Below are 27,312 nucleotides of genomic sequence, written 5' to 3' on the forward strand. Positions count from 1 at the left end.
TTGCTGAGGGATGAATATTGGTGGGATTTCTTTGACCATTGTACAGTTTTCCATCCATGTGCTGAATGTCCTACACACCTTTTATGTGGGTTTGTATGTGTGAATGGAATGCAGTAAGTATCCAAATTTCAAAACATTGCCATATACAATTATAGATCTCAACTTTACTCGGATATTATGCTTTTAGACAAAAGCCCACCATGTTTTTTTCTTGTGCGTGGTGCTTTTGTGCGTGATTGATTTCCAACTATCTTGATAACTGATTATTCATTTGTAAAATTGAAAAGCTTTTGTGTCTTTTGTATGGTCTGATAACGAAGCGTCTTTGTGAATTGGACCGTTGAGGACGCAACAAATGGAAAACTGTTCGTTGAGAAATTAATCAACAGATATTAATCAATGCTCAAATTATAGCTGAGCACCAGCGACTGAAAATCACATCCTATATTTGAAATGAGTGGGATATAGATGTCTCAAATGATAAATGGTCAATTACAAAATGTATCAAAAGCACAGCTCACAGCATCATTTCTTTGTATCCATCCATACATTTAGATGTATAATATTGAAACACACTGTAATATTAGTGTGTTCTGTACGACTCTGTTTCCAAGAGAACACGTTGTAAGTTGCACAGTGATGCAGTCACACATCCTCTCGAAACAGCAGCATGTTTAATGAGGTATGTGAGCTCAGTCCTCTTCTCATCCTCTCTTTCTGAGCATGTGTCCCCCCCATCTCTTTCTTCAGATTTCTCCTCCTCCTCGTTTTCTGTCCCACGTGGCTTTCTTCTCTCATGGCGTGCTTTTCATGATCTTGTGATGACATCATCGGCGTCCATATCACCCTTGCTCATTGACAGCATTTTGCAAACTTAAAATGATTTTCTGAGAGTACGTTCTATTGTGAAACTTTCCGACACATGTAGTCCATGTGCGAGGCCGAGGCGCGCCACATATATTAAATACATTCCAGTTCAATGTTATTTTAGTTTTTGTGTCATTTGTTGCATTCGATTTAAGGTCATTAGTCATTCGGCGCATATAGTTTGTTTACAGTATCAGACACTTAGTAAAGTTAGCTGTTAAACAGAAGCGTGTGCAGACAGTGTCTTCTTAGGCACTATGTGGTTACATATTATTAAATACTGCCTGAATAAATTTAAATATTGTGCACATTTTACACACAAAAAACAACTAACACAATAGTTTTTAGATTTAAATTCCACTTTAACTGGCCTGAAAGCAAATGCTCAAAGAGAATATATATTACACACAAACAACCAGTTTAGTTTACTGGTCTCCATCGAGATGGTGAAGCTGGTGATTCTTCTGTTTCCATGTTAACGGTTTACTTTGAGTCCTCCTCCGATTCTTCGATGACCGTCTGAAACGTCAAACGACATTAATCATGTACATAATGTGGACATCTGTTTGTTTGTTTGTTCCGGTTACTTACAAAGAGCAGAAAGTACTTTTAAAAATCATAGTTCAAATTAGTTATGCTTTTTATTTTATTTTTTATTTTTTAAAGACACAACGATTGAAGAGTTAACTGAAAAACTGACAAAAAATATCCGGCTCAGCTTTAGAAAACTGTAAATTGGGCACGTTATTTTGAGATAATGGCTGACGTTGTTTTAATTGCCTTCATCTGATGAAACGTAAAGTCACGTGACTCATGTCTTACCATAGCCTCCTGAGATTTGACAGCCATGATGTGTTTCTGATACGAAGAGATGATACAATCTCGCCTGCAAAGAGCAAAACAAGTGGCATTATGTCAAAAATAATTTGTGTTTTTGAGTCTGTAAAAAAAAAAAAGTAAAAATGTGGCAGGACTGACTTGCTGGTGATACCGCCCCCTGGTGGCAGCCCTGGTATCTCTTCCGCAGCCAGGAATTTGAGTACGTACAAAAGGTCAGGGTCCTCATTTCTGGACCTCATCGTCTCAATAATTTCTGTGACCGGGAGATTGTCGAAAAACAACGTTACAAACAAGTACAGTCACAAATAAGAGAGCTATCGGCAGTTTGAGAGTTTTTAGTTGTGTTTTTTTTATGAGTGGCTCACCTTCCACTTTCATGTCAATCTGTCGCTCCAGCTCTGCCTCCCGCTGCAGGGCCTCTTGTGACACCTGGGGGGCGCCGGGGAAGCAGACAATGACGATGCTCATGTTATCCAAGCTCCCCTGCAGAGGGAGACAGAAAGATGAGAGAAGGTTGACAGGAAGCTTCAGTTTTATTTCAAGTTGAACTAGAGTACTCAGTGGTGGAAGGTAACTACATTCTGATGTTTTTAACAGCGATTGTTACTGAGTTACTATTTACGATTAAAAAAAACCTAGAATGAGCATATACATTACACATTAGGTCTTGTTCTACAGCACAGGTGTCAAACACAAGGCCCGTGGGCCGAATTCGGCCCGCCACATCATTTTATGTGGCCCCTGACGGCTTGAAAGACATACGATCACCTTTTCCTAAAGAAATTTAAGAAAAATATCCTGTGCTTTTATTTTGAAGCTTTCAAATTAAAAGGATGTATGTTATAATATGAGAGAAATGTTCTCATTTAAAATATTTCTACACTCAAATAAACAATAATCAAATGTAAAAGGAGTAGTTTATACATTTATATGTTTAAGTACTGGCCCTTTAAGAGGCAGCCATGATGCTGATGTGGCCCACGGTGAAAATGAGTTTGAGACCCCTGCAGTATTTGTAACTGTAACAAATATGCAGTTTATATTGGCTCCACCTCCAACAAAAAAATTAATTATGCAACTGCTGCATACATGTCAAGTCAGCGATTTTAATCGTACAATATTACATGTAATGCTGCATACGGCCTTCTATCGGCACAGTTTGCTTTAAAAAAAAACTTTTGATACTTCTTTGAACGTCGATTATACTGATAATGCTCCTGTAAATGTTTAAATGCAGTACTGCCCTTCCACCACTTGAATTCACTTAAAATAGACATGTTGATAGGTGAAAGAGCAGGTGACTGATTTGTGGAGATATATTTTGGTTTGGACAAGATATCAATCTCCTGTGATGTCTCAGTTTGGTACTCATAGCAGATGATGATATTGCTGAGTTGCAAAACACATCACTTTAGTCTGTGTTTTTGTTTTTTTAAGTATCAGTGTATATGACGGCCAATAAGTGTCACGGTGGGATTAGGGTGGACCCAAACGCACGACTCAGGAGACAATAATGCAAATAAAGATCGTTTACTGAGAGCGTCGTCAGGAACGGAACAGACAGAATAATAAAACACACTGTGGACCGCTCGAGGGCTCGGTCGGAAAACACAATATGGCCGAGGACAAGAGCAAGTGAGGGAACCTAAGTAGACAGGGACTAATTAGGGAATGGGCAACAGGTGGAATGGGCATGAAGACCAGGTGAAGGTAATGAGGGACTAACGAGGGAGTGATCAGAGGCAGGTGAGGGGAGTTGGACTGACGAGATGGGAAGCAGGATCTGGAATGGCATTAGTTAGTGAGACAGGATGAAAACAACTAATACAAAAAGGAAGGTGTGGAGCTAAACTGTTACACTTTAATGCCGTATAAAAATGAAATATAAATTATAGCAAACACAGACACATTTTTTCCGGCAACTCTTTTATTTGCTACTTTTACTCTACTTGCGTGAATCAAGATCCAAACTCTCTTTAGCTGCACACTGGTGCCCCCTACTTCTCACTCTTGCACACGCCTCACTTCCTATTGTGAACAAAAAGCTGTTACTGTTATGAGTATGTCTATTATTTTTGTATATAATTTATCTGTGGTTTTGCGATTTATTTTTTATTTCGAAAGAAATATTTCTGATCTGTGAAATTGAAATATAGTATACAAATTAATAATATAGCTGATGCACATTTCATGCTGGTAAGCTATGCACCTCACTGATGTTTCAACTGCCCACTTTTATGGTGTGTATGCTATATATATATATATATATATATATATATTATTAATGCCTTGTCACTCCTTGTCTTGCAGCCTGCTCCTATAAGCTGCTGGGATGAAATCACATGACCAAGGAGAGAGGGATGCAAAATAAGCTATGAATGGCTGGTGGTGATAGCAACGCTGTGACAGACACAGGGACACACTGGTGCGTCTCCCCCTTCGCTGTAGCGCTCGTTGCTACAGCTGCAGCCATAACGATGCAAGAGGAGAGGAAGAGAGGATGGAGGAGTGAGGCGGCCAGGCAAGCAGGGCGGGGCTGCTGAGTGGCAGTGGAGGAGGCTGCTCACAGAAGAAGAGGAGGAGGAGGAGGAGGAGGAGGAGAGAGAGAGTTTATCCACAGGACGTGAGTGCCGGCAGCAGAGGAAGGTGGGGGGGGGGCTTCCAGACTGGATGGGCCCGGCGATGCCTTGATGGAGTATGGGCCAGGTTTTAGGATTCTCCCACTGCCGTAAGTCTGCTTTTGTTCTGCTGCTTCCTTCTGTGTCCCCGCGAGGGAGGTCTGAGTGTTTATCTCACTGCGTCATCGGTATACACACACACACACATATATATTTTCCAGTGCAGCATCTTTTTTTGCTAACCGCTGTAAGCATCGCATGTGTTAGCTCACCCCCCTCCCCCCTCCTCCTCTTCCCTCCTCTCCTCTCCTCTCCCTGCCTGCTCTCCATTGCTCTCTCCTGCTTTTAATAAACACATGGCCGAATGGATGGATGCGGTGCAGAGGGTGACCCGTTCGCTCTTTGTTGCCTTCCATCGGTTTGCAGATGTTTATGTCGTTGTGTGTGCGAGAAAGCCTGTATGCAGGCAGGGAGAATGAAATAATCAGAATGACCTCTCCCCCAAAAAGCCTCTGTTGTGCTTTTCATATCTGCTTATTTACTGTCTCTTTGTGTCACAGTATTCACCTGACCTGGTGCTTTATGATTATTTGCATGTGTTCATAGATGTGCGAAGAGAATATGCTGCTTTTTGTTTTGTGCTCAGCTTCGGCTTATTTATTAATGTCATGCTGGCTATCTCATGGAGTGAAGGCCTTCGCTGCTGCCAGTTAATCACGAAGCACAGTTTGCTGTTATGACATTAATAACGGGTTAAAAACAAGGCTATGCAGTGTTTGTCAGGGCCTTAATGTTATTTATCTTTTAACTGTAGTACACCTGCGTTAAATGTTGTAGAGATGAATGTGAGATGGGTAAAATGGGTTTAGAACAACACGTTCATATTTCAGACTTTTTTTGTTGTTGCTACTGTATGTTTGCTAGTTTGTAAAAGTGTGTGTGTGTGTGTGTTTTCTTCCAGAGGAATATGGCTCTGTGGCATCCACTCCAGACTCGACGCCTCCGTGCACCGACGGTACGGAGCCGACACGTGGCACGAATACTCACGACACTTAGAAAAAGACGAGATCGCAGCTTACCGAAGACTTTTCTTTTGAACCTAACATTAAAACTTAACTTTCAAAATACGAGTAAACAAAGAAGTACAATTTACATCACGGCTACCTTTTGAGAGGAGGGATATTCATGCCCTCACAAAGAGGGTTTCATTCACTTTAAATGTAACACCTTTTTGGCTGCTTTCATCTGTCATATTTTTTTTTTTTATGAATACATTTGTTCATTATTACTTTTTTTTTTAAGTAGGCATCACTTAAACATTTACAGATGTCTTTCAGAAAACTGACATTGCATGTGCAGATTTTTAGATGATGCTCATTTTAGTTACATACATATTTCTCGCGAGAAGTGTAAAACATAGGATAAACAACAACAAAAAGAGACAGAATGAAAGATAAAACTAAACAATTTTCACACGTATTTATTGAAAGCAAAGTCTCTCTCCTCGTATGACGTTATCAGCAGCCTCTAGGTATGACCACATCGATGCATTTCTGTCTCCATTCAGGTGGAAATGAGGAGTCTGAGATCTGTGAGCTGCAAACAGCCAGGGAGTGGTCTGATGATGAAGAGGGAGAGGGAGATGTCGATGTCGATGACGATGACGAGGAACTGTCTTCATCCCCGTCCATCTGGGGCACGCCGCGCCAGAACTCCCACGAGCTGACCTTCTCGTACATCGCCATCGCCGAGGCCGAAGCGGTGGGATCGTCTCGGCACCTCCGGGACCTCCGGGACCGCCGCAGGGCCAGCGCTCGGGGAAGCCGCGCGTCTTTGATCCACACGGACACCCTGGAAACCCTGTTGGACTCCCTCGGCGAGGACTGGGACCCTCAAGCCTTCCTCGGTGGAGATGAAGAATCAGAAAGGGGGGAGCAGGGGAGGGTGGAGGTGAGGAGGGAGCAGCACGGAGAAACCGAGACGATTACAATCCAACCGTTGCCCCATAATCTGGACCCGGATACTCAGGGGGGAGTCACAGGAATCCAAAGAGAGGAGTCTCTGAGAAGTGTGATCCAGATTGCCCGGCGGCCCTCGGCGGCCCCGTCTTCCCAACATCAGAGCCCCTCACGGATACTTCAGGGTGAGAAACGGGAGGAATGTGTGAGATGGGTTGTTCTACTCTGTATGGTGGCACACTTCAAGTTTCAGTATCATGACGGCCCAACAAAGATGCACTGTTATCATCCGCTACAGCGGGTGGCGGGTATAGTTTTCACTTTGTGTGGTCATCATGACAAAACCTACATTGAGGTGGTTTTGACAAACACTACCGTTCAAAAGTTTGGGGTCACTTAGAAATGTCTTTATTTTTCAAAGAAAGCACTGTTTTTTCAATAAAGAAAACATTAATCAAAAATACCCACTATACATTGTTAATGTGGTAAATGACTATTCTAGGTGGAAACGTCTGGTTTCTAATGAAATATCTCCAGAGGTGTATAGAGGCCCATTTCCATCAACTATCACTCCCGTGTTCTAATGGTACATTGTGTTTGCTAAACGCCTTAGAAGACTAATATCTGATTAGAAAACCCTTGTGCAATTATGTTAGCACAGCTGAAAACAGTTATGCTGGTGATATAAGCTATACAACTGGCCTTCCTTTGAGCTTGAAGTTTGAAGAACAAAATTAATACTTCAAATATTAATCATTATTTCTAACCTTGTCAATGTCTTGACTATATTTTCTATTCAATTTTCAATTCATTTGATAAATAAAATTGAGTTTTCATGGAAGACACAAAATTGTCTGGATGACCCCAAACCGTTGAACGGTAGTGTATTATATAGTATATTTGTTTGTCAGTCGGATTTTGTCAACATGATGACATACCATTTAATTTTCTCACACTTCTATCCAACTCATGTTACATTGATACACCGTAAACACAGCTACAGGGAGAAATTCAGGGTCTTGCTCAAGGACACATTGACTAGGGCGGGCATTGAACCGCCAACCCTTTGATTGAAAGATGAACCTGCTGACCACTGACCCACAGTCGCCATAGTTTCACGAGCGATAGTGTCACTACTTGGCAAGATGCAGTCACGAAACTTTACGGATGTGTAGATGAGATCGAAATGAAGGCTGACTTGTGAGGATGGGTATGATCCAAGTAAGGGGTAGGAAGCAGGGGGGAAGGAAGTGGGGAAGGAAACATTGGCACCCCCACTTTTTGGTAGTGGGACAATTTAGCATCGCGGCTGCTCTAGTTACTCCTAATTCAGCCAAATGTTAATTATAATATCATGTCAAATTATAATATAACAGAAGCTGATTATATAGTTTGAATTCTGATGATGGTGAATGTCTTTCCTGAAAGAGGATTTGATGTGACGTGGCACGAAGACACGGCGAAGGAAATACCGTAAAACTGTGACGACGTTCATATGAAATGTGATTTTTGAAAATGTATACATGTGTAAGCCGGCGAGTCGGTTTCCTTTGTGAATGAATCCGCAGCCGTATCTAATTCAACAAAATGAGAAAAACTCAATTTAGTTTCAGTTCGTGGACAGCAAGTCAGCTGTGATGTCACCGCCACAGTGACATCGTCTTTTGCTTCCCGGCAGCCTCTCCGACCCCCGAGCCGGAGTCGCCCGTCGCCAGGGAAACCATTTCAGTGAAGCTGCTCACATCTGTGCGACCCAGAGGCCCGGCGTCCTCGACGCCAGCTGCCATTGGTCGAAACTCTCAGGAACAGATGGTCAGCGATCACTGGTTTTCGGCACTTAACCTATCGAAGGACCCGACAGTATGCACTCTCATCGCAGGTAGAGGATCCACGTCTCCTGAATGTTCTCGTGCCTCCGCCCGTCTCTCTCTGTGTGCCTTTGTCTCACTCTTGTTCGTCGATACTTTAAATCTGGAAAATATCCTATTTCACTTTCAGCGCAGACCTTTAGGAGAGCAGGCAGACAAAGATACCCCCCCTCCCCCCTCCCCCTGGAAGTCCTGCCTGCTCATTGAGTTGCCATAGTAACCCTCTCCTGGGACTAAAGGAATGATTGGCTAATTGTGGGGAAGCATTCTTGGCATTGGCTCACTTCTTTGGACTCGCACCCGCAGAATGTATCGCTGTTTGACACGGAGCAAGAGGAACAGGTGCACGTGTGTGTGTGTGAGTGTGTGTGTGTGTGGGTGTGTGTGTGTGTGTGTGTGGTTTCTTTATCTGCAGGTTTGTAGGGAGGAAGAGTGAGCGGGAGATAAGAGGCCGTCTTCCAGCTCAAAGGCATTTTAAGTGGAGCGTCAGTCCGAGGAGAGCTCGCTGTTATTTCGGTGGGTTCAGTAAATCCTCAGGCCGTCGATGAACGTCTGGCTGATGACGTGAAGTTTAGGGTTTCCTAATAGCATACATGATGCATCTATGAGGACATAACATCTATTTTGGGATTATTACTTGTTTCATGCGCTGCATATCGGAAAAATCAACGTTTTTGCGTGTGCTAAATGTGTTATAGCACTCAGTAAAATCAAAAGCTGGACCATTTTAGAAAAGCTTATTAATCATGGCCGCAGCGGATTGCATTTTAACATTTCATATTTGAAAATGGTTCTTTTATTAAATGCAAGAAAGATGTTGTGTCGAACATAATGTAATACACAAAGCCTGGTATCACTGAAACATTTTAAATAATAGCAAATCCGACTTCACAGCGATGCTGTTGGACTACCAGGGCAGAGACACCGAAAATGACGAAAAGCTTCACTTTCAACAGCATCTGCAGCTCTTAACCAGGAAAAGTAAACTCCTCATCAATGTGTTATTAGCAGTGGTGACACAGACGCGTTTGGCTTGGTGACACAACAGAACATAAACCCTGGTTCTCCACTTTCAGGTGTTCGATGGCACATGAAAGCCCAACACCATACAGCTTCATCGGGGTTAGAAAGGGACATCTTGAATGTGGTATTCTACAGAAAGACTGAAGAGGAATTCGAGATTCACCCGATTCATCTGTTGTGTGATTGTCGGGAATCTTCTCTTCACGCGTGAAGCTCTGGGAGTCTCGATGAGAGGTGGGCGGTGGTGCGAACGGGATTATTTTGGGCTGTCAGGCCTTTTGGACTGCTGAGTGAGCAGAGGGGGGGGGGGAGCCAGGGGAGAATAGCCGGACAGAGAAGGACACAGGGCGTGAGGGTGAGACACTGCAGCGGCAACCAACATGGCCAGTAAAGGTGAGGTCGTGACGGGAAGAGAGGAAAACAGGATGTAGACACTTTGAAGGCATCGGTGTTGAGCTGCCGCAAAGAGCCGCGTTCGATTTCAGAGAGAAGGCGCACGGTAGTGTAGATTCAAGTGTGAAGGGCTGGAAAGGTACCACTCCTGGTTCTTTAGAAGTGGTCCGTTTAGTGAATGTGGAGCTGTGGCGAGGAGGCGGGGCCATCGGGGGGGTTTGAAGGTGGGAACGGAGCGTTTCTTCACACGCGTCGCTTCGATCGCTTCCCGAGTCTCTGGAGATGGCAGCATCCGACACGCCTCCGGATTGACGAGCAGTTCCGGCGTCGGGTCGTCTCCGTATCCATAGGACGCGTTCACATTCAAAGCCAGTGTGAACTGGTCTGTCGTGGTTACGCCGTTGGCGGGAAGTAAGCGTCGCCGGGTTCTCTCGTGTTTTAGTGTTTTCCATTGACGAGCTGGAGAGGAAGAGTTCAAAGATCCTGGTCAGATGGAATAGATGTTGATGTGAGAATGAGATAAGATAAAGTATGCATGTGCCATGTGATTTATGTTCTTAATTGGCTTGTTGATTGATTGATTGATGTGATTATTTGATTGGATTATTAATTCCACCATTCAATGCTCATTTATATCATATGAATTTAAGCGAATGATGAGCACACTAAGATAAATTCTGCATGTTTGGATATTGCTCCATAAGACACGCCCTCTGATTACACCACGCTGGACAACTGTAATGCTTCATGGTCGATCATAACGTTGGGGTGGAATCATGTCCTCGTTCCCCTGTATGTACTGAATGACTCTGTGGACGCCTCGGTCACCAAGGCAGCTGTTGCCGGGTGACGGACGGGCGAGAAAAAAAGCTCCTCAGACGACCTGACGTCTGTCAGCAGGTGTTGTGAAAAGCTGCATTTAAACTCTTTCATCTGACGGCTAAATTTAGCCGGAGCCGGAGCCTGACGTGTCCTCGTAGCGGAGGAATCCCTCTCTGCCTCTCGCTCCCCTTTCTACTCTTCTGACGCCTCTTCCTCTTCCTCTTCCTCTTCTATTCCTCCTCCCCAAAAAGAGGAAATACCTCCTGGTGGGCCTTACAGGGCTGGAGGTCGGCTGATGTGGCCACAGCTCCTCTCAATAAATCACAATGTGTAGATAATTCTATCGACTGGAACAGAGATAACATAGTCGTGACATAAAAATGACATCATTGACATTATGATGTCTGCTATTTTTCTATCATACCCATTGATGTTAGTAGTAGTCATATTGCTGTTATTGTTTCTGTCATTCTATTATATTCACTTCTGTTAATTTTCTTTTTTTTTGTCTGAATGGTGAAGGAATCTCCATTTTTTTTCAAACGTTCAAATTCAGTCATTCAAAATTTAAATATCTATTCCGTCAGCGACTTTTACATTTCTCCATGTTTTTATACTCTATTCTTGTAGTTTCTTCATCCTCTGCCCTGTTTTGCCCACATCACTATGAATCTCTTATTTTATTAATTTATTGAAACATTTATTCAACCAGGTGAATCCCATTGAGATTTTTAAAAAAAGGAATAAACACATAGTTAAAAAAACACAAAACAAGACGAGTTAAAAGAAACTAAAAGCTAAGAGACGGTGACATAACCGAGTTAATTTAGGAAACATTGACATTGTTGGGAACTCCATTTCTCCCCTGACTGTCCTCATCTTTCTTTCCTCTCCTCCTCCCTCCACCTTGTCTTCCAGTGATGGACCTGGTCTACTGGAAGGACACGGAGCGGACGGGCATGGTCCTGACGGGGCTGGTGGTCGGCCTGCTGTCCCTGTTCCAGCTCAGCATCATCACGGTGGTCTCCACCGTCTCCCTGGCCATCATTTGCTTCACCATCTCAGTGCGCGTCTACTATCAAGGCCTCTACATCCTCAGCTGTGGCGACGGAGAGCATCCCTTCAAGTGAGACGCCCTCCTTTCTTCACCGACTGTGGACGTGTGTCCATCTTTTCTAAAATGTCCCTCTCAGACGGAGCGACCCCACAGTGACCCCCTTAACCCTCCTGATGCCTTCGGGTCAATTTGACCCGATTCAATGTTTAAGTCACCGTGCACAACGAACATCTGAGTTCATTTGACCACTTAGCATTTTTAAATGTACATTTTGTTTCCTGCTTAGTGTCGTTCAGTGAATTTATATTTGGTGGCTCCAATTATGGTTATTAGTTGGTGTTTTTTTTATGAGCATGCTGAGGTTCAGTCAGTTAAATCATTGTAAAACAATATGTGTTGTAGTAAAAAAGCAACATGCTTATATATATATATATATATATTTATATATATATATTTAAGCATGTTGCTTTTTTATGTATATATATATATATATATTAGGGCTGTGAAACGATTAACATTTGTAATCGGATTAATCACAGGTTTTTGCGGATTAATCATGATTAATCACATATTACCGATATTCTCGGTATATTTTGTGAGAACATAGAGATTTATGACAAAAGACGGATATATACATTTATACATTCTTCTATACAATGGTGCTGCAACTCAGCAGTTATTTAGCAGTTTTCTTCCATATGGAACATTAATACATCTTCATCCTAAACAGAATGTTTAACCCTCCTGTTAGCTTTTGGGTCAATTTGACCCCATTCAATGTTTAATGTCGGTGTTCTTTGGGGTCAATTTGACCCCAGGCTGTTTTTCACTGTGTCAAACATATAAGAAATATCAACTTTTTTATTTATTTAAAGGGCTATTTAGGTAGTCAACAAACAAGCATAAAGTACCTCACACTTAAACTTGGGAAGCAATATTAATTCTAATAATTTTCTGGAGGTTTTAATTGCTGGGGTCAAATTGACCCCGAGGGTAAAATATGTTCGTAAATGTAAAGGTAACAGGAGGTTAAACAGAACATTTTTCTCTTGTTTGTCAACCATTAACTCCACCATGATACAATCTAAAGGCCTCTAGTCTTCCTCTAGCAGCTGCTGAGGCAAACTGACTGTGTGGGTTTTCTTCATGAACTGGGCCGTGATGAAAGGGACGGCGGGGACACCGCTGCAAAGCTGAAACCTCACCGGCCCGGACAGGTGGACAGATTGACAAGTGACTTTTTTTTTGCTCGGTCCCGATGCGCGCGCACGGAGCTCTGTGGCGCGCCAGACGGAGATCGATAAGTGTTAACGCAACGCGTAGAGACAGAGATGACATGCTGCTGTGGAGATACGATCAACAACAGACGTTTAGTTTAATAAAAGAACAAAGACGTGCTCTAGAGAACATGTCAGGGGGCGGGCCAATCTTTTTAATGTCATGCGATCTACCAACACGACGCCGCGATCGACTGGCAGGTCGCGATCGACGTGTTGAGACCCCTGATCTACAGGAAGTAGAAGTCGTAACAAGGTTCCCGGAGGTGAACCTGCGGAAGGATCATTACCGATGAACAGACCGTCTGCATGAGAGCGGACAGAGTTCAGATTGAAGTGGTGTATTGGAAGCTCATTTTGCAAGAGACTTTTTTTTCGTCCCGACGACCAACAACAGACAGATTGGAAGCTCATTCTGCGCATGCGTTAAATGCGTTAAAAAAACAAAACTAGTTAAACCTGTAATTGAATTAACTGAGTTAACGCGTTATTTTTCACAGCACTAATATATATATATATATATATACATATATAAGCATGTTGCTTTTTTACTACATATATATATATATATATATATATTATTATTTTTATTTGGTTTATTTGATAAGGGACAATGCACAATGCCAAGAGGCTATTTTTCATCTGTATTCCTGAGAGGCAGATGATCTGTTATTTAGGACAAGGTGTTAATTCCTACATAAAACTAACCTAAAAACATAAGATTACATATACAATGTTTATACAATATTTACGCTTTGCAATGGGTGCACAAGCAATGAATAGTGAGAATAGTGAGTCCTTTTTGACATCGTCAAGTGGCAACATTTGTGTCTTCATGCAGTTTTTGTGTAATTTTCTTTCACAAAAATAGATAAATAAAATACTCAATGACCAGCTGCATAACTAAATTGATGATAAATGCCTCTCTGTGATCTACCTAATTAAAAGCTACTGTAAACAGCACAGGAAGGATGATGTTTAAGTTTTTTGTGTCAGTGCTTCTTTCCTATATATTTACTTTCCTCTTGTCGTCGTCCCTCAGGTCGTACTTGGACCTGGACATCAGCTTCAGTGGCGAGGAGGCCGACCTCTACGCGCAGAAGGCCATCGTCATGGCAATGTCTGCTGCCGACTCTCTGAAGGGACTCTTTTTTGTCACGAACCTCTTGGAGTCGATCAAGGTGAGCTCGGCGAATACAAAGAGCTTCATCCCGTCTGGAACCTCCCCCCCCCCCCCCTCATTAACCCTGACATCACTTCCTTCTCTGCATCCTTTCATTTTGCCCCCATCTTTCATCCTCCTCCCCTCCATCATCACTAGAGATGACATCATTGCCATGCCAACCGTCTGTCTCACTATGCTACGGCTTATAGTTGCTGACGTAACCTGTCGGCCCTGATGACATGTGTTTGGTGAGCATGTGGAAAGCAATCGGTCCCTTTGTAATACAAAGTGTAACATGTATTTAAAGTGGTACTAACGACACGAAAGGAGACCGACCCGTCTCCTCGGGGCGGGCCTGTCGGTATCACTCGACAGCCTTCATGCATTCTGCTTTTCTTTGATTTGGATCAATGGGATCTGCATGTATGTGCATCTTTTTAAACAATGCGTGAATGATTGTTGGTTAAAGTGTGACGGTTATTGATCGTCGTATCGATCGTTCCATCTCTGGTCCCTCGTGCTGACGTCGGCAAACTCGAGCCCCAAATTGGGCAAAAGCATCTGCAAAATGAATGCGTTGCTATTACGAAACAAGCTATGTCCTTATATTGCTTTTCATTATTGCAAAGTAATATTATGGTCAAAATAAGGATATTCAAAAGGCACTGCAAATGTGTTTCACATACATAATGTTTCCTTTTAAGTGAAAAGATAATAAAGATAGTAAAGTTAGATTTATTGTGGCAAATCCTCATAGCAGGTATAAAATAATGTTCCCAGCAGTCATCATGTCAACATTAGATTCAAGAGAAACAAAATCTCTTCACATGAAGCCACATAAAAGGTCAGCACCAGTGTCACATTTCCAGTGTACTGGATCCATCTATTACAGAGTTGGCATTTAAATAGATCACATTTTTTTAATGTGACTTGACTGTTTCTATTACCTTCTTGAACAGCTCTAAAAAAAAGAGATTTTTTTCTCCTTTTTTAATAATTATAAAACTAGTTTAAATGCAAAGATAATACAGGAAAACTTCTTCGAAAAAACCTGCAAAAATAAGAAAAACATAATAAATCCATTTTATGTTAAAAGAAATGTCGTAAATATGATACATTTGGACATATGCTACTGATAAAGCATTTAGTGCACATCGCATATAGGCAGTAAACTTCATGGATGGTTTTGAAATAAAAAGCGAAAAAATATTGTATTTCTATCAGCATCATCTGAAAATATGTAATCATTATCCATATTAATGATTGAACATCAAATACCATCCATCACTTCCAATCAGCCCGAATAACATGTTGGCATTTCAATAATTAACAGCGTCAGTTTGTGACCACACAGACTGACCACATTTGTGGGAAATGGCGAGTCAGTGTCAGCTGACTGCCCCCCCCCCCCCTAGACCCCAGGACCCCCCCTCCAGACCCTGACCTGGCCGGTATGCGACGGGGCACACGGGACGGGGGTACTCAGAGATCCTCTTTCCATCTGAGACAGGCGGGTGTCCCGTATCAGGGCAGCGTGGACCCCGTGCACGTACTGGGCCACCGGGAGATATAAGGGGAAACACAGAGAGACAAATTGGGAGCCTGGTACTTGAAGCTCAAGGAGAAATAAAAAAATTTGGGGTGAATTACATCATACTGCAGACATGCACAGAGCGTTGATGAGATATTAACCACCTCAATGACGTCTCTTTGTCTTTGTCTCCAGTTCCTGGTTCTGATGTACCTCGTGACGTACCTGGGAGAGCTGTGCAACGGCCTTACTCTGCTCATCATCGGTGAGACACTGCCAACAAAATATGGAAACAATTCACACGCGAAGAAGGCTGCCAAGTTAACTCCTCTGTACCTTTTCTTTCCTCCTCCATCTCCAGGTGTGATCGCACTTTTTTCTCTGCCACTTTTCTACAGACAGCGCCAGGTAACATCTCTCTTAATTCAATATTCATAGCGTCACTTTAACGGGTCCTTTGTTGAACATGTTTTTGTTCTGTGTTTTCTGTTATGTCACAGGATCAGGTGGACATCTCCTTTGCAAAGATGCTGGCCCAAATTGAAAACGTCAAGGACACGTGAGTGTGGCGCCACCTTCTGGCTCAACTGTTCCCATGAATACTGCTAGTGATCAATACTGATGCAGTTATTGCTCAGCAGATGGTTCATCCGTCCCAATACCCACACAACATTTCTCTCTACATCATCATTATATGGATGATGTAATACTTATATCGCAATTGTAAGTTCACCTCAGCACATATTTGAATTTTGTAAATTTTTTACGCTGGTATATGTTATAAGTATTTAGTATTTTAGTATTAGTATTTAGTATTTTAGTATTTGTATTTAGTGTTTTTTTAATGTTAGTATTTTAGTATTAGTATTTAGTGTTTTTTAATTATTAGTTTTTAGTATTAGTATTTAGTGTTTTTTTATTAGTAGTATTTAGTATATAGTATTGTGTTTTGTGTTTTTTTTTAATCTTTTGTTTTTATTAAAGCTCTAATGTGCACCCGCTGCTGTGATCCTGAAATGTCCCCACTGTGGGACTAATAAAGGATTATTTTATCTAATCTTATTTTATGTTATCTTATACATGTTCTGATTTTATTCAAGGTCATAAATCAGTTCATTTGTATTTTGAATAGTGTATCACAGATTACGCTTCTACGGTCTTTGTTATTAGTCTGTATTGAAGTAGTTAAGCTAGAATGCAGGCGCGTACGTCTTTTTACAGCAGGTGATGGTGCTTTGGGGCAGTTTTAAGTGTATTTATTTTGCCCTTATAACAGACAAAGTGCAGTGGTCAATTAAAACAAATTGTCAATCACAGGGGCCAAAACATTTCGACAGTTAAAGGAGCAAAAGTAAAATACACTGTAAAAATGGTGCACTAAAAAACACAATAAAACAAATAAGAAAAAAAAGATCAAAAGCAGGCCCTAAGTGTGACATGGGTAACGACGTGTGTAGGCATCACGCGTGCGTCGCTGTTGGTGTCGGTTTCTACTCGGTGGCACGTTAAGAGCACCAAAGTGCTCCGACCAACAAAGCAGTCCCTAAACGTGTCCTCCTCCTCCTCCTCCTCTTATCTCCCACAGCTTCCAAAGACTTGTCCAGGGCGGTGATCCTCCTTCTGACCCAACTCCCGGTGGCCCCAAACCCCAAATCCAGTAAAGGCCGATGGACAAGAACTTCAAAGAAAAAGCTCCCCAGAGTTTGCCGGCTGTCACTCAGATGTCTCACCCAGCGGTCTGTGCTCGGAGCTCCAGAGCACAGAGCTCTAGAGGCCTGGGAAGGGAGGGGAGGTTACTCAAACAGACGATGACGAGGATCACACATTTAGACTCTCACGTGTGAGGGCGGGTTGGAGCTTTGGGGGTTTGGGTTATGAGGTAATCGAGACGTATGACTCCCGGCTGAGGCTCTCGCTACTGACGTCAGAAAAAGTGGACACGCAGCTTGTCGTACGTGACCATACTTGGAAATATTCTCTGTTTTTATGATGTACAAAGAGGACTCAAGAAGTGTCTTATGGTTGAGAGCTGTAGTCCAAATGAGGTACTAAGACCAATAACGGGGGGAGTTCCCACACGGCTACTCACCTGAAGAAAGGGAAGTGAGTTGTTACGGTGATAACCAGGGGGGGGGGGGTCATCATTATTCATGGCAGCATAAAACTGGCAATTAAAGATGCATGTGTCAGCACATGTACATTTTCTGAATGCATATTCATTCTCATTCTTTCTGTGTGTATGCAAGTGTGTGCGCGCGCGTGTGTGTGTGTGTGTGCACGTGTAATTCCTGACATATACAGCTTGCTTAAATGAAAATGTTAATAACAATTAAAGTCACATTTCTTCTTTATATTTCCTAAGCTGTCTGTGTTCCCTTTCACCGGGCATTCACTTCCATTCACACCATCGTTCATATTTGTTCTCCCCACGTCATGTTTTCTCACGTTTCTTTCTTACACAAAATATTCAGAGGGATGGAGATAGATTATTCTGCTTACAAATTCAATAATCACTTAATGTATTATAGATGGACGGGAAGCACTTGAGAGGAAGTTTCCCATTGACAGAGCGCCAGAAGCACCTGTGCTGTCTGTGTTGATTTTAGTGATTGATGATGCGAGAAGTGATCATATTTCAGATACATGTCCTCTCCGAGCTCTGAAATGTGATTACGTCCAGCCCTGTGAAGGAATGTGGGAATGAAATACAGCAGGTGCCTTTTTCTAACTGCAGGTTATTGTGAATGATCTGATTACAATGGCTGACAGCAGCTTACAGAGACTCCTCCCACTTCTCATCACCTGACCATTGCCTTCCTGAGAATGATGTTTTTGTATGTGTACACATACATGTGTGATGTGCACCGTGACAAGGTATCTTATAGAGAATTGTGAGTAGATCCATTTTAGGAATAATAAAAAAGGAATCAGGATTCTCTGCAGCTCCACGTTTCTCTGTCGCGGTTGATTTTTATTGTTGTCACCGTAAATGTGCCTGATCTTATTATGCCTTATCATTGCGTAATGTCTTTGTGTGCTCCAGTACACGCGTTGTCATGTTAACACACATGATCCATGAAATCCAAACAGCCTTAGACATCATGACATCATGATGGCCTCCTGCAGAATGTGTCTGTTTACAAATAATCAGCTATTACAGAATCAGCTCTTCCATGCATCATGGTAGTACACCAATTGTTTTGTATTTTTTCTGGTCCAGGTTTCTTAATTCTTGCAAACATATACCTGCGAGCGCTGATCTGATGTAAAGATGATGCACATTTACATGTTAGATAAAGTGAACCTGTTGTTTTTGGGGCCTCTTCACACCCAGAGAATGTCAGACATGTCAATTTCACTTGCGCTTCCGCAACCAACCACAAGGGGGCGCCACAAGTCAACACATCACTTCAGTCGTCCAGTTTGAGGACAAGGGACAAGGATCCCTTCAGCCACTGATAGTTTAAAAGGTCACCCAACCAGAGGCACAGTGAACTTTGAGTTTGTCTTTACAAATGTGCCTTGATTGAGCTACATGTTGGTCATTTAACTGTGTTATCTTGTGCAGTGGTTCTCGAAAGGATGGTAGTGTACCCCTCGGGTACGTGAAGGCACTCCAGGGGGTAAGTGACATTTGTAAAAAATATATTTAAATTTAGCACCCATTAAAAAAATCATTTCAAAATAGAATAGAAGTGTAAGCTCAGAAAAATAATTGTATATATTCTATATTAAATCAGACACAATCCTGTGTATTTAACCAAAAATGGCCAAAAATCATTTCTCAGGGGCTACATCACTGAAAAAAGGTTGAGAACCACTGATCTAGTCAATAACACCGGCTGTTCCTTTTAGGCTCTGGCTGCACATTAAAGTAGGTCAGGTGTTCTGAAGTCTCAGTACCATGTCAGTATCATGTGTCATGTTAAGAAGTAACAGTAAGGAAGTCCTTCCATCTTCTCTTCACCAGTGAGGACATGTCTGGACTTGCCCTCACAGGTTTAAACTTAATGATCTTATGGCAACTTCACAGTCAGTTTTTAATTTTTAAAGTTGTTTGTGCTGTGAAGTATTTAACTGATTAAAATCAAACAAACTGATGCACTACACAATATGTTTCTCTTTTAAAACCCCCTCAGAGCACCAGCACTTTTATTGAATCCAGACTTCTCGACCTCAACCTGTGTGCTCCGGGGCTCCTCTGTTGGGAGGTGAAGTGGGCGGGGTTAGAAGATATATCGCCTTAGACCCCGCCCCCCCCAGATTGAAAACTGCAGAGTCCCCAGGCTGGAGTCCCGTTGCTGATCCGCCACAGTGGATTTGGCAGCGCGCATGACAGGAGGAGACCTTTTTTACGCACGAGTCCAGCTCGCGACTAAAAAGCACATTCTCAGTCGAGAGGGTGGACCCTGTTCTCATGGTGGATCCTTCATCTTCCCCGTCGAGGAGAGCGCGGTGAAGTGCACGCTGATTGAATGGTACCCCTAGTCTCCATGGATTACGGACGGACCATGGCCCCTCCGGTACCCCCGCACAATCCCACAGAGAGCCGGCTAGGGCAGGCGCAGGAGCGGCTGCTGAAGTGCGTCCTGCTGGGCGACGGAGCGGTGGGCAAAACCAGCCTGGTGGTCAGCTACACAACGAATGGCTACCCCACCAAATACGTGCCTACTGCCTTTGATGACTTCTCAGGTAAACAACCAAGATATTGCTATTTCAGTTTTCTTATAATCTGTTTCATGCATTACGCGTTCGTCTGAAAAGGAACATCCCCCCCAGTCCTGGATCAGAGATCGGCACGAGCCTGATAGATTTGCAAAAAAAATGTATATATGATTGTATAACTGAAGTCTAGTGAATATTGCTGTATTTAGATTGAAACCAGAATCTAATTAAGATACATTTTGTTAATATATATATATATATATATATAGTCAATTTACTGAATTCGTCCTCAACTTTTCATGCTTTGGCAGCCCCCAGCCATGCTGGTATGTCTCTTATTATTCCATTTTTATGATGGATGTGTTTTCTTTTCTCCACCTTCCACCAGTGTTCATGCAAACAACGTATCCTCCCTGATGTAGCCAAGTTTCCATTTGGCACGGTGCCACTTTTCAAACTGTCTCACTGGTCCCAGGAAGCTTTTGTTTACTACAAGATGAGACACAAACAAAATACTGTGAACTGGAAACTTGTTTCCAACTGATCAGCGTCGGCATGAAAAAGCACCTCTGACCTATTGATCACCTTTATGATCACACGTCTTCAGACTGTCCCTCCTTAGCTTTTCTTCAAATAACCTTAATTATGAATCAGCTATTATGGTCACAGCTGCAGAACATCTAGTGACCATATTAATATTTGACAAAATCACATGTCAGGCTTATTTAGAAGTTACGATTTGCGACTTTAATCAATTGATACGTTTGTCATTTACAGTTAATCACCAGACATTACATGGTTGAGCAGTAAAGCTAACAACTTGGCCAACACACATCCCACAAAACACTCTCTGAGAACACACAGCGCCCTCAGATGAGCGCTGTTTTGCACCCTCAGAACAGAGAGAGCGGAGCGTCTCTGCTTCAGGGGTGTTGGATTGCACAACTCTGCCTATTGTTTGTTAGCCTTGACCCGCGAGCCCTCTCCTCCATACTGGAATGGACACATCTGTTGCAGCGGCTCAGAGGCCGAGATTGTCTTTCGCCTGGGGGGCCTGACAAGAGGGCGATTGTGCTGTCGGGAGGGGTGGGGGGGGTGGAGGGGGGGGGCCCTTAACGGTGATGTCATCATTTTCTCTCGGTGCCTTGGGATCACAGCGTCCTCGTGAAAGCTGACTTACGAGCAGTTAAACTATACGCCACAGGTGGCGGGGACGCAGATGAGCGGGAGACCTGGGAGAGGGGACGATAAGAGGGAGGTTTGATCTGGAAAATCAAAGGAGTATCATATGTCAAGGATTAGGACATGTATTCCCCAATGGCTGCTCCCTCTCACTTTCCTTTCATTCTCTCTCTCTCCGCCTGCTTTTGAAAAACGGTATGATGCCTGTCCGACTACATGAATAGTTCCAGAGAGCTCTTTGATCAGGTGGTATGACCGACAATTGTAAATGTTTCCATGTGCCCCTGCTGCTCATGCTTTGTGCTCTCGCTCCCCCTGAAAATAATAAATGGCCCCCATAATGAAACCGTAAGATGACTCATCCACTTTTCCAATGTGGAAACGAGGCCAATTGGAAGAAAGCCCCCCCCCCCCCCCCCCCCATGAGACAACCTTGGAATGGCCTCTGTTAAAAACACAACAGAGAACAAAGCTCGCAGAGCGGTCCGAGCGACAGTAAAGTGTTCTGGTCTCAACGGTAACCGGCAGAGTGGGTGGGCGAGACGGGGCAGGCTGTCTGCGAGCGGGAAGAGCCGAGCGGGGGGTCTTTGTGCTTTCAACTGCCAGGCTTTTGTTTATTCCAGAGAATATTCTGCCGGTGTGTGTGTGTGTGTGTGTGTGTGTGTGTGTGTGTGTGTGTGTGTGTGTGTGTGTGTGTCAGGTGGGGGCTTTATTAGCCCACGCAGACGTCATGTTGACAGCTGTGACTTATTATCCTTGTGTCTGTTTCTGCGTCCACAGCCGTGGTTCAGGTGGATGGAAACCCGGTTCGACTTCAGTTGTGTGACACTGCAGGACAGGTGAGTTTCAGGTGACACACACACACACACACACACATTGCATTCCATATTTGGGACCCTGTGCGGATGCATTTTCAACATTCGCTACATGGAAATATGTCAACTGTTGTATGGATTCCCATGTCATTTTGTAGATACATTCATGTTCCCCAGAGGATGAGGCTTTTATGACTTTATACATTTGTTTTTTTTAGTTGAATGTCTCCATGACTCCGATGTTTGTGTTGGCGATCCCTCAAATTTACATTTTGGAAGTCGTTGGTTCCTTTTACTTCACATGGCCCTCTCGCCGATGTCGGATAGCTCATCTGGAATAAAATGGGGAAATTCCTGAGCTCCGCCGTCAATCTTTATCTCGAATGAAAGAAACAACGCTCCATAGAATAAGTATGTCGGGATTGACAGGGTGCTGAAGGATAAGGGGGGGAAAAAGCCTGCAGGTTAGATCGACGGTGATCATGCCAAAAATAACTTTCAAAACGTCTCTGCCGTTATGGACAAAGTGGTGCGGGGCGCATGCCAGAGCAAAAGTTATTGACTCATTATTATGCTGCTACTTCAGAGGAATCTTGAAAAAGAACGGCTTGTGAAAGAGTGTTTTCATTTCCCTGCATGAGCACGGCTGGATGTTTTTATAATCCAGCTCAAAAGAACTCTGCCTTCTGGGAGCAGCACATTTGGCGATCGCAAAATGCCGCGAGGGCACTGCCAGTTCTACACACAATCAAAGACAACTTGGCTGTGAAGTGGAACGAGGTATTTGAACGAGCCCTTGATGATAACAAAAAACAAAAAAACCTCACAGCGTGTTGCGAGCTGCACACAGCGTTAAAACTGCACACGTGCATTGCACATAGATGCAGAAAAGCAGACGGGGCAAATGGGTGCGGATGAAAGTCGACCATATCTACTGCGCTTATGCAATTTTCGAAGAGGGGAGCAACAGGTTGGGGTGTGCAATAAAAAATAAAAAAGAGAGGAGAGAGAGAGAGAAAAAAAACGATAAGAGCGACCGCCAGAGCTGATAAACAAAGTTGCTCCTCACTCAGAGATGTTGATGTCTGCGTGTTCTGCGGACGGACCGACGGACGTCATCCGATCGGAAGGCACAGCCAACGCTTGTGTGGGAATCTCAGGAGTTGATAAGTGTCCTCTGTAGTCATTGAGCTTTTTGCATGTTAACTGTTTGAGTTGCCGCGTGTGCAGATGCGCTCGTGTGCTTGAAAACCAGGAGGAGCCGACAGAGTTATGTTGTAGCTGAAAAGGGGGATTAGGAGATGTGTGCTGGAGAAGGAGAGGAGGGTGACGTGGAAGGAGAGGTTTGTGCCAACTTTAATCTGTGTGACTCTAAAGTGTGACTTTTGAAGGTTTACTGTAGATTCTATAGGTGAGTCACTACATGTATTAGCACAATGTCAACATTATTTGGACTGTTTTTTTTTGTCTGATTGATTATTGGCACAATTCCCGTTTCATGTTATGTTCTTGAGTGTGTTGACCGTTGACGGTGTGGGTGGGAGCTGAAGGGCGATAAGGGATCTCAAAGGAAAGGTTCGCAGCTAAATGGTCAATATGCGAAAAATGCAATATTTATAAATCATGGTGGCTGAATTTCTTTCCTCTGGATAGTTGTTGACAAAAAAATGTACGTGATGCATATAAACTTTTTGACTGCTGGTGAGACGTAACGGGATGCTCACACACGGGACCTCAGGAATCAGACCCCCACAGGGAGTCTGGATCAGAGTTGAAATCACGTAGATTTATTTGTAATGTTAAGTAATTCTGAAACTGGGCACTTCGCAAATGATGGAAAACAGGCTTCCGGACGTGCGTGAATGAAGTTATCAACATTTAATGGCAGGAAGGGTAAAACGAACATTCAAGGCCTCACGATTGTGATCTTCTTCGGCTCCTCCGCCCTCCTTCCGGCGTCGAGAATACCTGTGGAAGAGACCCGATTTCTCTAATCCACGGAGTTTTATACTCAATGTCCCTGGCCCCGGTCAAAACGTCACTTCCGGTCAAACAACGGTCTAAACAAGTATTTTCACAATAAGAGTCCCGTCTTGTTATTGTCCGTATTAAAGTCACTTTCACAATAAAAGTCCCTTGTTATTGTAAGTCACTTGACGGAATTCAACCGGCCTCGTCAATCTATAATACTAACATACAGTCACTCTCATGCAATATACATTAATCCTTGCCATTTACATTTGCATAGAGTAAACATTACCCCTATGCTTCATAATACATTAATAACAATATCAATATTCTCCCTAATATGTTCTATTATAATATCTTTCTATATGAATTAATTTAAAACATATGACCTCTGCAGATGTTATCAAAATAAACTATTACAACCTAACAGTAACCACCAGTTGGGTCTATTAACCCTTGTGTTGCCTTAGGGTCATTTTGACCCGAATCAATATTACACCCTCCCCCCGCCTTTTGTTTGACCTGATTCATTCACCCACACCCTCCTACCTTATTATTTTATATTTTTTTTTTTTTTTTTTTTTGGGTTTGCCAGCAATTAAAAAAATTAAAAAATTATTTATTATTATTATTTTTTTTTTCAAGTTTAAGTGTGAGGCACTTTTGTTTTTTTGTTTGACTAGAACAGAACACCGACATTAAACATTGAATGGAATTAAATTAAAAAGCGGGGGAGAGGGGATATTGAAAAAGAAATTCAAAAAAACCAAACCCAAGGTTAAAGACAACCTCCCTCCACATCTGTCTTTCCCAACTCCCCGATCAAAGACATTGACATATTATTCATGACATCACACTCGATGCGCGTGCCGCCCTCCGTCTCATCACCACGTTGCTAACCGTCCGTTTCTCTCCCGCTAGGACGAGTTTGACAAACTCCGCCACTTCTGCTACAGCCGGACGGACGCCCTGCTGCTCTGCTTCAGCGTGGTCAGCCCGGCGTCCTTTCAAAACGTCTGGGAGAAGTGGGTCCCCGAGATCCGCCGCCGTTGCCCCCTGACGCCCATCCTCCTGGTGGGCACGCAGTGCGACCTGCGGCAGGACGTCAAAGTGCTGATCGAGCTGGCCAGGCGGAGGGAGAGGCCCGTGCTGGAGGAAGACGCCCGGGCGCTGTCTGAAAAAATCGGCGCGGTGACGTACGTCGAGTGCTCGGCGCTGACGCAGAAGAACCTCAAGGAGGTGTTCGACGCCGCCATCGCCGTCGGCCTGAGGCAGTTCGACAGGAGAGCGAGGCGGGAGAGGAAGGTCCGCAGCACGGCCGACAAGATGAAGATGCTCTCCATGTCCTGGTGGAAGAAGTACGTGTGCGTCCAGTAGGGAGTGAGGAGAACCCTGGGACTGATGAGGAAACTGGAACTGCTGACTTGTTGGTGGGGACTGGATCTAAGAACTACTTTTTTTTTTTCCATTCATCTGGACGACCCCAGGCGCGGTCGCCTAGAATACCTTTAATTCAGCGGAGCAGTAGGTCAACAGAGGCAACGCGGGCCTTCCGGAGCTGGAGAGCTTTTTGCAAAAAAATCATCTTTGTTGATGCCTCAAAGTTAAAGGACATGAGGCTGTAAACAGCGTCTGCTCCACAGAGCCAGTCTGAACTGTTAAATATGACTGTGACCAGCATTCAACCAAAAATAAATGGAGCTAATAAAGTCTAATGTGGACGTGACGAAAGGAAACATAATCTGCCTTGGAAGGGGAGGTGTCCAGGCGGTGATGTCGTGGACTCAAAGTGTCCTCCTCCCATGTGTCTGATTCGATGACCTTCTTTAACAAAGTATATTATTTCCTGTGTTCTACACTGTAATTCCCCAACACTTCTTATACGTTTATTTCCCTCAAATCAGAACATGAAGTTAATATACACGAGCTTCAATCTCCAATCAAAGATGCAATAATAATACTACTGGATTCAAGCACCCTGTTTCCTAAATCCAACTACAAGTGTCTGGTCTGTAACTGATTGCATTTATTTTAACTCATTGTCTTTTTGGATTGCATTCAAATTTAAATGAGTAGAACTTATCTTTTAACTCTGATTCATTGTGGAGTGTTGTTGTCTCTACACCAGCTGGTGCCACATGTTGAAGTGTTGCTACAGCTGTCACACTGCTCGTGTTAGAGGTCTGTAAGCTCCTCACTAATACACACCGTCGACAGTGGAAACCTACCGATGCCTATTAACGTCGTTTAATCGATGAGACACGCCTACTATTCAGCTTTACCTGAACTCTTAAAAAAACCAAAACATCTTGTTAGTTTCCAAACTCTCATGTTACATAATTACAGCAATAAGTTGTGTGGTGCATCTGGACATTGCACATGTCATACACAGTCCAAACACACCACTGACGTCTTGCCATGCAATGGCCTTTGAAGCAGTGGTGTGGATTATATATATAGAGCAGGTAAATGCATCTGTGGGGCTTGAGATGTAGGTCCCTAGAAGTATCTGATCTGCTTGTTCCCTGCACCACCCACCGGTTTGGATGATCACAGGGTCTTTCTTTCGGCCTCAAACGGAGATAATTATCCGTCTTCCTCTGTCAGTAAATTGGAGCGCTGCTTTTCCTCTTTTGAAAGTATACAGTAAATGAGGTGAAATCGCCAAAGAGACTGATTCTATGTTTGCTTCTTATTTTTCAGAAGCCTGTCATTCAGCTCTGTCTGATTATCTGTTTCTTCTGGGCCAATAACTGATCAGCAGCCATACAGAGCAGATGTAAATGAAATATTGTATGTCATTATGTATGTTACATAGTAATCATTTATGATGTTTGTAATGTCATCGGGATAAATCTGTGTGTACATATATAAGTGACTCAGTCATTGGCTCTAAATGGTACTTACAGTATGAGTGTTTCACTAAATGTCTGATTTTTGGCCGGAGAGCAGTTTGTTGAGCTGAATAAGCGGAAACAAAATAAAATGTGAAATATTTAACCTGTTTTCACTCTCGACTTTTCCATGGAGATATGTTATGCTGAAGAGAAAATGATGTGGTGATGATAAGATTGTTTAACATGTTTATTTGACATGAGAAGGAGGATATACATTATTATTACACAGCTACAATAATATTAAGGAGGGCCCACACTTATTTCCATTGTGGTCCTTGTTAAATATGACATATTCATCATATAGTCCACTATATAACATGCTAGGTATGTTTGTTGTCTTAATCTAAGGAATACTTTTTACTCTAC

The 27,312-nt window shown here is 43.1% G+C and overlaps 4 protein-coding genes across 6 annotated transcripts; 3 read left to right on the forward strand and 1 right to left on the reverse strand.

Annotated features, from left to right (window-relative positions):
- Positions 1 to 1,263: 1,263 nt before the first annotated feature.
- Positions 1,264 to 24,557, reverse strand: ppm1na (protein phosphatase, Mg2+/Mn2+ dependent, 1Na (putative)). The gene is made up of 5 exons (XM_056440892.1): positions 23,151 to 24,557; positions 2,073 to 2,190; positions 1,846 to 1,960; positions 1,690 to 1,753; positions 1,264 to 1,386 (listed from the first exon to the last, which is right to left on the reverse strand). Exons 2-5 carry the CDS (start codon positions 2,173 to 2,175, stop codon positions 1,351 to 1,353), a joined length of 318 nt encoding a protein of 105 aa, XP_056296867.1. The 5' UTR covers positions 2,176 to 2,190; positions 23,151 to 24,557; the 3' UTR covers positions 1,264 to 1,350.
- On the forward strand, positions 4,353 to 6,712 carry LOC130210515 (reticulon-2-like). The gene is made up of 3 exons (XM_056440887.1): positions 4,353 to 4,435; positions 5,287 to 5,340; positions 5,893 to 6,712. Exons 1-3 carry the CDS (start codon positions 4,405 to 4,407, stop codon positions 6,681 to 6,683), a joined length of 876 nt encoding a protein of 291 aa, XP_056296862.1. The 5' UTR covers positions 4,353 to 4,404; the 3' UTR covers positions 6,684 to 6,712.
- On the forward strand, positions 9,536 to 17,776 carry rtn2a (reticulon 2a). 3 transcript variants are annotated; one of them, XM_056440889.1, is made up of 7 exons: positions 9,536 to 9,567; positions 11,308 to 11,515; positions 13,766 to 13,904; positions 15,615 to 15,684; positions 15,781 to 15,827; positions 15,920 to 15,978; positions 17,005 to 17,776. In XM_056440889.1, exons 1-7 carry the CDS (start codon positions 9,555 to 9,557, stop codon positions 17,078 to 17,080), a joined length of 612 nt encoding a protein of 203 aa, XP_056296864.1. In that variant the 5' UTR covers positions 9,536 to 9,554; the 3' UTR covers positions 17,081 to 17,776. The 3 variants fall into 3 exon arrangements, with proteins under 3 accessions (XP_056296864.1, XP_056296865.1, XP_056296866.1); XM_056440890.1 differs by lacking the exon at positions 9,536 to 9,567 and adding an exon at positions 9,785 to 9,978; XM_056440891.1 differs by lacking the exon at positions 9,536 to 9,567 and adding an exon at positions 9,992 to 10,075.
- rhoub (ras homolog family member Ub) lies at positions 19,736 to 27,049 on the forward strand. The gene is made up of 3 exons (XM_056440888.1): positions 19,736 to 20,111; positions 22,047 to 22,105; positions 24,971 to 27,049. The coding sequence occupies exons 1-3, from the start codon at positions 19,895 to 19,897 to the stop codon at positions 25,424 to 25,426; spliced, it is 732 nt and encodes a 243-aa protein (XP_056296863.1). The 5' UTR covers positions 19,736 to 19,894; the 3' UTR covers positions 25,427 to 27,049.
- The last annotated feature ends 263 nt before the right edge of the window (positions 27,050 to 27,312 follow it).

The sequence above is a fragment of the Pseudoliparis swirei genome, chromosome 20 (assembly GCF_029220125.1).
Source record: "Pseudoliparis swirei isolate HS2019 ecotype Mariana Trench chromosome 20, NWPU_hadal_v1, whole genome shotgun sequence".
NCBI classification, from domain to species: domain Eukaryota; kingdom Metazoa; phylum Chordata; class Actinopteri; order Perciformes; family Liparidae; genus Pseudoliparis; species Pseudoliparis swirei.

What these genes read in the sequence shown, in the direction of transcription:
- rhoub (XM_056440888.1), top strand. Translation starts at nt 19,895, where the DNA reads ATGGTACCCCTAGTCTCCATGGATTACGGACGGACCATGGCCCCTCCG. An exon ending in TGCCTTTGATGACTTCTCAG is followed by an intron (nt 20,112 to 22,046) that starts GTAAACAACCAA and finishes CTGCGTCCACAG; the next exon opens with CCGTGGTTCAGGTGGATGGA. An exon ending in TGTGTGACACTGCAGGACAG is followed by an intron (nt 22,106 to 24,970) that starts GTGAGTTTCAGG and finishes CTCTCCCGCTAG; the next exon opens with GACGAGTTTGACAAACTCCG.
- rtn2a (XM_056440889.1), top strand. An exon ending in TTTTCTACAGACAGCGCCAG is followed by an intron (nt 15,828 to 15,919) that starts GTAACATCTCTC and finishes GTTATGTCACAG; the next exon opens with GATCAGGTGGACATCTCCTT. An exon ending in ATTGAAAACGTCAAGGACAC is followed by an intron (nt 15,979 to 17,004) that starts GTGAGTGTGGCG and finishes TATCTCCCACAG; the next exon opens with CTTCCAAAGACTTGTCCAGG.
- ppm1na (XM_056440892.1), bottom strand. Translation starts at nt 2,175, where the DNA reads ATGAGCATCGTCATTGTCTGCTTCCCCGGCGCCCCCCAGGTGTCACAA. An exon ending in GGGGGCGGTATCACCAGCAA is followed by an intron (nt 1,754 to 1,845) that starts GTCAGTCCTGCC and finishes TGCTCTTTGCAG; the next exon opens with GCGAGATTGTATCATCTCTT. An exon ending in TCAAATCTCAGGAGGCTATG is followed by an intron (nt 1,387 to 1,689) that starts GTAAGACATGAG and finishes TTGACGTTTCAG; the next exon opens with ACGGTCATCGAAGAATCGGA.
- LOC130210515 (XM_056440887.1), top strand. Translation starts at nt 4,405, where the DNA reads ATGGGCCAGGTTTTAGGATTCTCCCACTGCC. An exon ending in TTTAGGATTCTCCCACTGCC is followed by an intron (nt 4,436 to 5,286) that starts GTAAGTCTGCTT and finishes GTTTTCTTCCAG; the next exon opens with AGGAATATGGCTCTGTGGCA. An exon ending in GACGCCTCCGTGCACCGACG is followed by an intron (nt 5,341 to 5,892) that starts GTACGGAGCCGA and finishes GTCTCCATTCAG; the next exon opens with GTGGAAATGAGGAGTCTGAG.